The 12,387-nt window shown below is 37.7% G+C and overlaps 3 protein-coding genes across 10 annotated transcripts in view; 2 read left to right on the top strand and 1 right to left on the bottom strand.

The window, feature by feature from the left end:
• The window catches only part of dnmbp (dynamin binding protein), a 41,585-nt gene extending 37,826 nt beyond the window's left edge, over positions 1-3,759 (top strand). For all 3 annotated transcript variants that reach the window (XM_057357748.1, XM_057357747.1, XM_057357749.1), the window contains 4 exons: positions 79-258; positions 871-1,069; positions 1,187-1,803; positions 2,649-3,759. In XM_057357748.1, the coding sequence (XP_057213731.1) occupies positions 79-258; positions 871-1,069; positions 1,187-1,803; positions 2,649-2,834 (1,182 nt within the window). In that variant the 3' untranslated portion in view covers positions 2,835-3,759. The remainder of the gene's footprint in view (positions 1-78; positions 259-870; positions 1,070-1,186; positions 1,804-2,648) is intronic.
• Positions 3,760-4,790: 1,031 nt separating this feature from the next.
• Positions 4,791-8,115, top strand: habp2 (hyaluronan binding protein 2). The gene is made up of 11 exons (XM_057359221.1): positions 4,791-4,917; positions 5,131-5,241; positions 5,323-5,439; positions 5,545-5,661; positions 5,747-5,903; positions 5,983-6,077; positions 6,180-6,414; positions 6,550-6,692; positions 7,234-7,368; positions 7,470-7,615; positions 7,883-8,115. Exons 1-11 carry the CDS (start codon positions 4,791-4,793, stop codon positions 8,024-8,026), a joined length of 1,527 nt encoding a protein of 508 aa, XP_057215204.1. The 3' UTR covers positions 8,027-8,115.
• A 96-nt stretch (positions 8,116-8,211) lies between these two features.
• srsf2a (serine and arginine rich splicing factor 2a) lies at positions 8,212-11,783 on the bottom strand. Of its 6 annotated transcripts, none has more exons than XR_008964749.1 (4): positions 11,294-11,783; positions 10,429-10,730; positions 8,891-9,583; positions 8,212-8,497 (listed from the first exon to the last, which is right to left on the bottom strand). XR_008964749.1 is itself a non-coding variant. In XM_057357751.1 (3 exons), the coding sequence occupies exons 1-2, from the start codon at positions 11,650-11,652 to the stop codon at positions 10,436-10,438; spliced, it is 654 nt and encodes a 217-aa protein (XP_057213734.1). In that variant the 5' UTR covers positions 11,653-11,783; the 3' UTR covers positions 8,212-9,583; positions 10,429-10,435. The 6 variants fall into 6 exon arrangements, 2 of the variants coding, with proteins under 2 accessions (XP_057213734.1, XP_057213733.1); XR_008964747.1 differs by having other exon boundaries at positions 8,212-9,399; positions 9,477-9,583; XR_008964748.1 differs by having other exon boundaries at positions 8,212-8,980; positions 9,477-9,583.
• Between the last annotated feature and the right edge of the window lie 604 nt (positions 11,784-12,387).

Here is a 12,387-nt window from a genome sequence, read left to right as displayed (position 1 = left end):
TGAGGAAATTGTCCACTGAATTATCTCTGATGTTTTGTCTTGTATTCCGCTTCATGTCATTCTGTTTCTTTCTTGTAGCTGTCTGGATTGGGAGGTACAGAAGGGAATCTGCTGTCCTTGTTTCAGGAGGAACACACACGTGTGTTGGATTTACTGCAGAGCTTCAGTTTCTTCCCTGACAACCTTCCCACTACCGTACGCAAGACATTTGACAAGAAGACTCTGGAAAAGCAGAACTCCAAGAAACAGCAAGGCCCTGTGAGTTTAACACCGCAATTCAGACAACGGAAGCTTTAAAGCTGTCGCTGGAAGTTTGGGATGCATGGCCAGCTATAATGCTTTTTTACATTAAATTGCTATTTTCATTATTATCTGAGTAACATTTGCTCAAAATATAGACAAACATTCCTTTTAAATGCAAGAATTTACTATATTAAAGGAGGTGTATTTGTTTTAAAAACCGTAACGGTAACTGAATTGAAACAGCACAATGCTATTTTAGGGTTTACTGAATTCACCGATCAGAAAAATCTTTTAAGGCATAGTTCACCTAAAAATAAAAATTCATAATAAAAAACAAAACATAATTGAATCACCCTCATGTCATTTTAAACCTGTTTGACTTTCTTTATTCAGTAGAAAACAAAAGATATTTTGAAGAATGTTAGTAAGTAAGCAATATTGGCCCCCATTGACTTCCATTGTATGGACACAAAACTACTGTGACATTTCTCAAAATATCTTTTTTATGTTCCACAGAAGAAGAGTCATAGGGTAGGGTAAATAAATGACAGAATTTGTATTTTTGGGTGAACTATCCCTCACTTAATAACCGTTTTTGTCTTATTCACGGCTCTCTTTTCTACGTAGCCGAACTACGTACTACAGACGGACAAGCACCGAGCCGGGCTTCTGGCTAGATACGGTCCTGAAAACCTCTACAAGGCTGAAAGAAACTTTAATGCAGCACAGGACCTGGATGTGTCCGTACTGGAGGGAGACATAGTGGGTGTCATCAAACAAGCAGACCCAATGGGCAGCCAGAACCGATGGCTGATAGACAATGGAGGTTTGTGTTGTATTTTCTGTTTCTGTGAGTCCTTGTATGTGCTTCCATTGGCTTATACAGAAACTTATAGAAAAAGCATTTGGCTTTAACTTTGGCTTCTTTTTCATTCTTCTGCAGTTACGAAGGGCTTTGTGTATAGTTCCTTTCTAAAACCATACAACCCACGGACGAGCCAGTCAGATGTTTCCATTGAGAGTCAGTCATCAAATGAGTCGGGTTATGGTGGCTCGTCCCCAATGTTCTCACGACAGAACAGCAACAGCACTCTAACCTTTAACCAAGAGACATCGTCTGTCAGCTTCTCAACGGCCACACCTCCACTCCAAGCACGCACTCGTCCGAGCCAAGACACCACGCCCAGGAAAAACAGAGAGGCTTCCAGCAATCATAGGGATTCCCTTGATGCTACTTACAGAAACTCACCCAATCTCAAAGAACTGTCTGAGACAGCTTATCGAAATAGCAGAGACTACTCGGAACCTTCTTACAGAAATACTACCAATCACAGAGACTCTTTGAACTCGGGTCAGAGCACTCCAACCAATCACAGGGACCTCTCAGACTCCGAGACAGATTCCTCCAATAAGAACTCGTCTTCCAGGTACAACGACTCGCATGGTTCTTACGGCTCACAGCCGAGACAAAATGGAGACTGTTTGGTAGAGAAGAGCCCACAGTATGCTCCTGAGGAATATATAGATCCAGAACCTGAAGCCGAGCTGGATGGCCACCAGGTATGTTAAAAATAGTCCAATTAATTTTGTAAAAAATAAAAATAGTGAGAAAAATGAGAATTCAGTGTCAATGCCGGAGTACAGCAGTTGCCAAAAGTGATTTTTTTTTATATTTGTTGTGAAAGGTTAGATTAAACTATCAAAATACAAGGTTTATGATACTAATTTTAAAACTTTTATTTATTGGACAAAATTATAATTAGTATTTTGTTTGAATATACAAAAATATGCATAGACAACAAAAAGCATTCAGGAAATAAAGCAAACATTCATTACCATTTTATAAGTTATTAACATTTGTTGCTCTTTTCTGGTAGTATTTTGTAGTCGTTTTTCTGTGCCTTGTCTCAAAAAATGTGTGACATATTTGCCAGACTTACAGACCAAGCTCAACTACACAACATGCATACAAATTTTTAATTCATCTTTAATACATTCAAATAGAGAGCAAAAACGTCAGTTGTCTAAAGCTGGACATGTATCACTTTTGGTCACTACTGTAGAAAAAAGTATAGAACGCTTACATGTTAAGCGGCATTTCAGAGACAAAGCAATTTTGATGTTAGTATATTTTGATTACATGTGAAGTTGTTTTACTTCTATAGACCACTTTGCAAGATTAAAACCCTAGTCCAGAAGCACTTCCGGTTTCATTTTTATTACATTTTTTTAGTCTTATATAATTAAATCTTAAAGATATTCATTTTATATTTTGATTCAAATGTTTGTGCAGTGTTTAAAAACTGAAACAGGAAGTTCTTCTGTTGGACCAGCGATGTTTACGTTTTCTGAAGGGGTCTATAGTTTCACAGTTCTCTTTTAATTGTGCCTCTTTTTTCTCTCAGATATATTATGCAATCTACTCATTCAGTGCACGGTGTGCCAATGAGCTCAGCATTTCAGCCAATCAGAGGGTCCGTATCCTTGAGTTCCAGGACATGAATGGAAACCAGGAGTGGTGGCTGGGTGAGGCAGGGGGACGAAGAGGTTACGTCCCATCCACCTACATCCGCAAATCAGAGTACACATGATCCCCAGCTATACCAGACCCTTACAGCCAACTCAGTGAAAAACACTACAATAGGACATGTATGTGCCTTAACTGTTGAGGAGATGCACTGATGCGGTGAACTGCTTATTGAAAGAAAACATCATAACAATGGCATTTAATGCTTCAGTCGCTGTAGGAGCGAATGTAACTCCTGTGTGCCTCCTAATGGTCACAGAAGGAATATCAGACGACCGTGCATGTGAAACCTGGAGTGGAAAACAAATAGTTGGGACTGTGAAATATTTTGGGGTGGTCAAACCTGCTCTTCTCGAGCATTCCGGTTATAGTATTAGCGCTTACATGCTCTGTAGAGAGCGTAGATCTTTATAAGGTTTAAGAGTGGATGACTTGTTTTTGGCATGTGTATAAGACGCTGGAAAGAGACTGAGGTTGATCTTCCGGGACTGGCAGGGTGCTGATGCCTGTACGTGTGAGTGCGTGTTTTGTGTGTTAGTCAGAGACAAATTCATTTGGTTGAGTGTGTGGTTTTTTGAGATGTTACCACCCATCATTTGACAATCAGTGCAACTAGAGAGAAAAATGATGGTAACCTGCCATGTGATCAATGTGAACAAAATCTAAAGTGTTTGGATTTAGCCTCCATTACGACTCTCAGATCATAGCGATATTATCACTGGTGACCATTTCATATTCCTAAAAAAACACGAAATGCAAATGACACTTTTTTAAAGGTACAGTGTTTTTTTACCTTTTTATTTTTTGATAGCGTTGAGTTTGCACTTGTGAATGTATTTTGTGCCGTGGCACCGGTGAGCTCATGTTGAAACCAACATCCTTAAATATGATCCTGTCATATTTATCTCTGATGCTGTTATATACTGAGAATGTACTTCTGCACTCCAGTGTCAACTGATCTGTTTCTCCTCTTTTGAATAAAAAACAAAAACAACTGTTGTGTACAGTGTTTTATTTTACAGTTTTACAGTACATCTGTTTGAGTCATTATTTGATTTTTAAACAATTATAAATGTACATTTAAAGGTGTGAGATTCTAAGGTTCATGTAGTTTCTCACTGCATTGAATATTTGTAAATTTGATCTGTTATTTGGGTGTTTAACAGGCCTACAGTACAAAACAAACATAAAACAAAATAAGCTTTCAATAGCACCTGATGTAGATGATTTAAGTATGTATTATAACATGTATTAATTTGATTGATTAAACACTATTTTTATTTATTTTTATTTTATTCTTATTTATATTGATTTTTAAATAAAACCATTGGCTTTACAGGTGATTTCAACTTACTATTTTAAAATGCTTTACATCAACTTCAACAGCAATTCACTACTAGCCAAAATTTATTGCGGTAAGTTGACATGAGTTGTTACACCAATTTGATTGCACTTAAAAAATATTAAACAACTTTTACAGCGATAAAATTTTTAGATGTTTTTAATTTATTTTAAAAAATCTATAGATTTTTATTACATTTAAAATCTCAAGCAAAGATGTTGTCTTACCGTGAGGAAACTATTAAAAGCTGATTACTGGCTGTGTATTGTAGCTCCTAACAACTTAAAAATCAATGTTGTTAGGTAATGATTCCTGAATGCATGACCCCTGGAACTACAGAAATGTAGTTCCAGGGTTCATATAGGCTTAGATCAACATAATATCAGCCTACAGTGATTTTGGTGGTGGTGGTGGATGTGCATCTTTTACTCCTAAAATGATGTTTCCAATCATTCTACTTTTAATAGGCATATCAGGCCTTACTTCACCAGTGCAAGCAGTGCCGGTATGTAGCCTACCCATGTGTGAATGCTTTGAAAATGTATCATTTATAACTATTTGACTGAAATCGTGTCTACTGTTTCAGGGTCTAGTGGACGATCATTTTACTTTATTTGATGGTGAGCAACTTGCTTTTTTGGAGTTGGTTTGTGTGTTTGTAAAGTTGCAAACCAACTCATGGACTTTTCTCTTTCAACCAAAGAAATATATGATTATGCTTTCGATGAGACGGAGGAGGAACCATCTTCACCTGATATTATTGATGAAACCATTGACTGGATTTTTGACCTCTTTGATGAACCAAGCAAGTATACTTTTAATCGATGATAATGCAAGTGTATTACAGGGGTCCGGTTATGTGAATTATGTCCTTATAAAACTGAAACCCACCGCATGTGTTATGTGTTACCAAGCATTATTTCTGAAATTTTAACCAATCAGTATTCTTTAATAACATGCAGTTTATACTCAAAAATGTAATACACAAATTCCTGTTAAAAAAATGATTTATCTTTAGATGAGTGTGATCCAAATCCCTGTGAGAATAACGGTGTATGTGAGGCTTTGAAGAGCGGCGGTTTTAAATGCATCTGTCCAGAGCCTTACATTGGCAAAAAGTGTCAGGATGGTGAGATCATGCACACACTAAACATGATTTATTTACTTATTTTGTGTTTACACGATTCACAGCATGTGTTTGTGTTTTTAGAGAGTAATGTGTGTAAGAATGTGAATTGTCATAATGGTCTATGTGTCAGAACTCAAAAAGCGCCATTCCATGAATGCAAGTGCTATCCCCCTTTCAGGGCCCCTAGTTGCAAAAAAAGTGAGTATCTCCAATTTATAAAGACAAACAAATTACTTGAAAATAGTTTTTCAGCTTGGGTACATGTAAATTTGTTGATTTATGTACTTATGTCTGCGATGTTAGCCTCTGCTTGTAAGCCAAGTCCATGCTTGAATGGAGGAACGTGTGTTAAAGGCCGAACAAGATCCAGCTTCAAATGCAAATGTCCTGGAAACTACACTGGGAGATTCTGTCAAGTTGGTAATGGGCTGCATTGCTAAATTCAGTATCTATTCATTTAATGTGTTAGCCAGGATTGCCTCTGCATATGACATTGTGTATTCAGGTCTGAATGACTGCTATGAGGGAAATGGGGAATCATACCGAGGTTTCGTAAGCGAGACAGCGGAAGAACTGGAATGTTTACCTTGGAACTACCACCGTATTGCAGTTAAAAACTTTGAAGAGATGAATGATGGCATCGGACCACACAACTACTGCAGGTAAGAATTTATGGAAATCTTACTTAATCTTGTAATGATGTGTGATGTCACTAGTAGTGTTAAATTTTATCTTTGTCAGAAATCCGGATGGAGAACCGCAACCCTGGTGCTTTGTCAAGCAGAAAAGCAAGCTGCGTTGGGACTTCTGTAACGTCAATCCCTGCGCTAAAGAAGGCATTGATTTTCTTCTACTTTCTTTCATATATACATAAACCCATGAATGCATATCCTTACCTGTTTGATCATCCGTGTTAACACTATTTATCGCATTTACAGTTCCAGTAAAACCCACCATGGCCCCTACAAAGCTTGAATTTTCCGGCTGTGGAAAGACGAGTCAGTTTAGTATGGTATCCCCAAGGATATTTGGTGGGAGAAAGTCCCTGCCCAATGCCCATCCCTGGCAGGCCTCACTTCAGTTTCGTCCATTGGGCTCTAATGAAACCTTTAGTCATGGCTGTGGAGGAACTCTTATTGACTCCTGCTGGCTTATTACAGCAGCTCACTGCGTGTAAGTATCACTTAAAATGGATGAGACATTGTTCAAATAATGAAATATAATTTTGTCAACCTCAGGGGAAGATGTTTGATCAAATCCCAGTTAATCCATATGTTTTCATGCCTGTTTCTGGCTCAATCGCTGCAGTAATGAGAATGAAGAAATAAGAGTGGAGCTGGGTGGTACAAACCTTGAAAAAGATGACACTGCAAAGCAGTTCCTGGAAGTGGAGAAAGCCTTTGTTCATGAGAACTATACAGAGACAAATGAAGCCCTGTATAATGATATAGGTCAGTGATTCATCCGTCTGTACTTATTTATTTTATGTACACTATTGTTTAAAAGTTTAGCTAACTTAATCTGAATTTTTACTCATTTTATAATATTGGAATTTCAAAATGATTAAAAATTGAAGCTTCTTAAGGTCTCACCATGAGATGCTTTTAAAACAATATTGATATTTTCATCTATGCTGGGTTTTTATGTTGTAATTCAAGAAATTAATACATCATTTTATTTTTTAGCTTTAAACTTTATCAGAAACATTTAAGCACACATATCAAAAGTTTTTTTAATTATGAAAAACATTTCAGTCGTGTGACTTGAACTATTCTAGATCTCGATTTAGGACTATATCTACATTAAACTTTAAAGTGATAGTTAACCCAAAAATGAAAATTCTGTGATCATTTACTCACCCTCTTGTCATTTCAACGGCGGTACCCATTCACTTCTATTGTATAGACACAAAAACAATGCAATGGGTACCGCCCATTGTTCGATTACCGACATTCTTCAAAATATCTTCTTGGGGTTTCTTATCCATGGCAGCTTTGCTGAAGCTAAAGGCAAAAAATGGACGCTGTGCCTTAGAGACGGACTCTGTCAGAGCAGCATGCCTTACCAGAGATTCATTCCCGGATGGAACACAGTGCACCATATCAGGCTACGGAGTCACTGAGAAAAGTGTGTTTACTGTATTGTTTCTCAATCCTTACAGATCTATTAGTCTTTAAAAGCCCAGTGTCATTGCACTTTATATGTGCCCCATTCTCTCTTTATCACAGATGACACAGTTTCTCCTCAGTTGCTGGATGCCAAAGTTCTCCTGATCTCTCAGAGACGTTGTATGTCTCGTAATATCTATGGGAATAGAATGGATGACTCCATGATATGTGCTGGATATTTGCAAGGAAAGACCGACTCTTGTCAGGTGTGTCCAGTAAAATAGGTGTCCAGTAAAAAAAGCCGAATAAAATAACTTTCCATCTGTTTCAAATGGTGTAAATTCTGATCGTTTCCATTACAAATACATTTCCTGTATGATTTAACAATGGTCTATTGGTTTAAGTATTAGACCATTGTAGTTCCAAAAAATGTTTGCTTTTTGCACATTTTGTGATAAGAAAAATACTCAAGACATCAGTTATCTGAACTGAATGTGCATTACAGTAATAAATGTTGTTTTAACTGTTTTTAGGGCGATTCTGGTGGTCCACTGGTTTGTAAGAAGGATGAAACGCATTATCTCCACGGAGTGGTGAGCTGGGGCGACAGCTGCGGAATTAAGAACAAGCCAGGGATCTATGCTCGCGTCAACAAGTTCATCGACTGGCTCCGTTAAAAACTTGTTTAAATTCATAAAATATATCTACTACTAAATTTACAGGACAATGGTTTTTTTTTATTTCTGGATAGATTCATGGTTATGTACATGTTAAAAAAGTTTGCATTATAGCAATTGAACAAAAGCCTCAAACCATGGTGTAGTAATGAATGTTTGACTAAAAAACAAAGACGACAGAACAATGCAATAAAATGTTTTATTTTGAGGAACAAAAACCTTTATTGGCATTCACATAACTTCTATGACTAATTTCAAACAATGAAAAATGCAATCAAATGTAAATTTTGCACGACTTCCGAAAATGTGCAATAAGCTCCGATAATAGATTACTTCTGCAAAAAAGAAAAAAAATGCTGTAGCCAATCTTAAATCAAGGTGCAAACAGGAGAATACTGGAAACAGCCAAGCACTCTGCACCGCATCACCTTAACAGCTAACCAGCAAAACTCAACTGCTATGCAACTGCACCTAGTGCATAAAAATACACAAGGGAGAATATCAGAATCATTTTGCTGTGGAACTTTCATTTAAACCATAAAATACCTGCACATTAAGCAACAGATGTTAAGAGTATTACAAAATCATTCTAACCCAAAGAAAATATTTGCACAACATTCTAAGTTGTCCATTAATGTTTATTAAGGGGACAAATACATTTAGATTAAAAAGAACTTACTGTAGTCTGGCAGTTTCAATAACAAGAGGAAATAAAATGCAAACCAAAACATGAAATGATTTCACCTAGTAGCCCCATTTAAGCATAAAGAACATTTAATATCATTTCAGAAAGGATTTCAGAAGTATGATACATAAACAAAAAGCAAAACTCATTAAAACAAAAGTAGACCAAGTCACATTAACCTTTCGTTTGATATATGGATTATTTGGGTATCCTCAAACAGACGACATCACTCAACGTGATCCTTGAAGGTTCTACCAATGTGACGCCATCTAGAGGAAATAAAAGAAAATCAGTATGTTTCAAAAGAATATCAGTGCGAAGGATTTTTTTGCAACACTCGATTTTGGTCTTAGCTTGTACAAAACAAACAGACAGTTTCTCTTTATTTGCAGAAAGAATTACACTTTAATATGGACCACGCTCATCTGTGTTGCTCATGTACCAGATTTTGTTCTGAGAGAAAGCTTGAGCGAAACGAACCTGGAGGTGGAATACACCTCTCTCATAGCCACTTTAAGTGTCAGAGAGCTGAGGTACAATCCAGATGGTGTCAAAACTTTTACCTCTTATAACTGGGTCTATATAAAACTCATGGACAGCAAGCAGCCTGACAGCTTAAACCAGCTCTGAGAACACCCCCCCCATCCATCCTGTATTTGCCTTTCCCACGATAGACATGAGCGTGTGCCTAGGATGATGAAAAGGTCTCAGTCCATTGTCCTTCAGACGTACCTCAACACCACCTCAACACTCAATGAGACCAACCTGCTCCATAGCAACCGCCAATCAGCAGCAGGCAGCCAATGGACGGATCACACACTAACTGCTCTCAAACTGCCCCAAACTCCTCTTTTGCAAACAGGAATCAGCAGCTTGGAGGAAAGAATTCCACATTTAGATGAAACGTGTACTACCCATATCCATTGATTTCACAAACAAACAAATACTTACTGTACGCAAGATAGCACCAAACCCCATTTGTGAGGTTTAGGATATGCATTTTAAAAACCCTTTCAATCATGGAGGTTTGAGATCAGCTCAAACCCTGTATCTAGCACTGTACTGAGCATTGGAAGGGACATGACATCCTCAAAGGGACAGTTCACCCAAAAATGAAAAATATGTCATTTACTCACCTTCGAGTTGTTCCAAATCTGTATAAATATCTTCGTTCTGATGAACACAGAAAGATATTTGGAAGAATGTGATGTGGGGCGAGATCTGTTTGGTTATAAGCATTCTTCCAAATATCTTTCGTTGTTCATCAGAACAAAGAAATGTATACAGATTTGGAACAACTCGAAGGTGAGGAAAATTCTGTCAATTAATTTTTGGGTGAACTATCCCTTCAACACATGGTGGTTACGGTCCTGTTATAAAGGGTAACACCTGACACTTCTGGAAAGTGAAAGCATCAAGCACCAGTTAACCTAAATGGAATTTAGCTCTGTGTACCAATGTCCTGAGGTACTTTGTGTAAGAGAAAAGCAGAGCGGGGAGAATGGAAAAACACATCTTCGCCACATATTTCGAAGTGATTTTAAGTGACTGAGTTCACTTTTACGAAAAAAAAAGGTCTTTAATTGGTGTGCTCATAGAGCAATATGTGTAAAAAGTAGATTTTTAGAGGATATAAAGATCAGTGGAATAAGAAAAAATGTTTTTGGTTTCTAAGAGTTTCTATAAGTTTACTCTTATAACAGACTCTTCAGCTTACCTAAATTTCACGATTCAGCCGTAGTTCCATTAGCCTCTGGAGATTTGGGTCTGCTTGTTGATCTAGATCTCGATTTGGAACCTTTGTTTGATCGTGGAGTGGGACTTCTGGAGCGAGACTTTGACTTGGACCTCGAACGGGACCTGGAAGGCGATTTGGACTTGCTCCTGCGTGGTGTGCGGCTTTTAGAACGGGACCGAGAGTAGGACTTGGACCTGGACCGGCTGTAGCGAGATCTACTACGGGAATGGGAGCGACTTCTGCTTCTGGACCTGCTGTGCCTCCTGCGCCGAGGACTACGGCTAAAATTAGACATGGTACAAATCACAACCTTAGTCTCATTTGTGCAAAGTAAGTGTTTTTTCACCATATGTGGTCAGTTGTGGCTAATACAAAAGTTAATACAGTTTAATGATATGTTTGGTGGAAACTATTAGGCAGTTTACAAATCCAGACTGATGGACCAACAATAATTCAAGTAAAAAACATTAAAAAGTAAAGTTCAAACTATTAAACCAGTGTAGAAAAGTTATAAACGAGGCACTTAAGGCCTCGTTTTTTAAAATATAAAAAACTGTATTAATTTATTAATAATTGTTCATTAAATTTTTAAAGTACTGATATTTTTTAAATAGAACATTTAAATAAATAAAAAAACATTAAAAAGTTAAGTTCAAACTAATAAACCTCTGTAGAAAAGTTACATAGATTATAAAAGCAGTAAATAGGCCATCAACACGAGGTACTCAAGGCCTCATTTTTTTAAATAAAAACACAAGAACAATTATTACTAAATTAATACAGTATATTATAAAGTATAGCATTTGAAAAAATAAAAGGACATGTAACGTAATATAGGCCTTGCCTGCGGCTTCTCCGACCACCATACCCTCCGTGTCTCCTCGGCGGGGGACCGCGGCGGCTTTGGTGCGATTCCGGCGGACGGCCGTATCTCGCCATCTGCACGCGCAGTTCGCGTCCGTCCAACAGCGCGCCGTCCATGGCGTCCATCGCGTCTTCCGCGTCCCGTTTATCGTGGAAACGAACGAAGGCGAAGCCACGACTCTCTTTCGTGTATGGGTCTCTTGGTATGTAGATATCTCCGACCCTACCGTACTTTTCGAAAACTCGCCTTAGCGTTTCTGGAGACGTGCGGTATGTTAGATTGTCGACTTTTAAAGAAGTCATGCCCTCAACGTCTGGCGGAGGCCTGCCGTAACTCATCTTGGATTACTCTACCGCAATGTATTTCTCTACAAAATAAAAGAGATACTTGTGAACACAGAGAAAGTACTTTAGCCCAGAGGAACACGCTGTGCGTACGACTCTGTAAAATGGCGGTAACCGGATTTCCGCGATAGGACCTGGTTTTTATTTCCTGCGCAAAATGCTGACACCTAAAGGCCGTTAAAACATATAGTAATCGCCTAATGTAATCATATTTTGTAATTGATTTTATATATTACTTATATAGTTCCTGTAGTAATATATATTTATTTACTTTCAGATTTCAGTTGTTAATCTACTTTCCCTTTTATTTATTTCATTATTGGTCCATCATAGGAATGATATGGAGTGGGAATAAAATTCTGAAGCGCATCTGAAATACACTAGCCTATAAAATCCGGCAACATATCATTCAGATTCTAAGATTCAATAAAATGTCTATTTGTTTCAGATGTGATGTATTTTCAAAATGAATATACTGAAAACATGCATTGAGTAATGAGCAGATTTACTGCCTGTAATCCCAAAATAAGAGTCAACCTTTTTGTTTGAAAATATCTAATAATTAGACTTCATAGTGACACTAATACCCTATAATGCCCTTCCGACACTGCGGTGAAATTCTTTACAATTTGAAGCAAGGTCACGTTTCACGAGGCAGTATCTGTTTTGTACTGCGCAAAACCTCAGGTCTGGATTTAAGCCTGACGTCAGGGGTGGCAAATAGCGCTT

The sequence above is a fragment of the Triplophysa rosa genome, linkage group LG18 (assembly GCF_024868665.1).
Source record: "Triplophysa rosa linkage group LG18, Trosa_1v2, whole genome shotgun sequence".
NCBI lineage: Eukaryota > Metazoa > Chordata > Actinopteri > Cypriniformes > Nemacheilidae > Triplophysa > Triplophysa rosa.
This window is presented reverse-complemented; position numbering and strand designations above follow the sequence as displayed.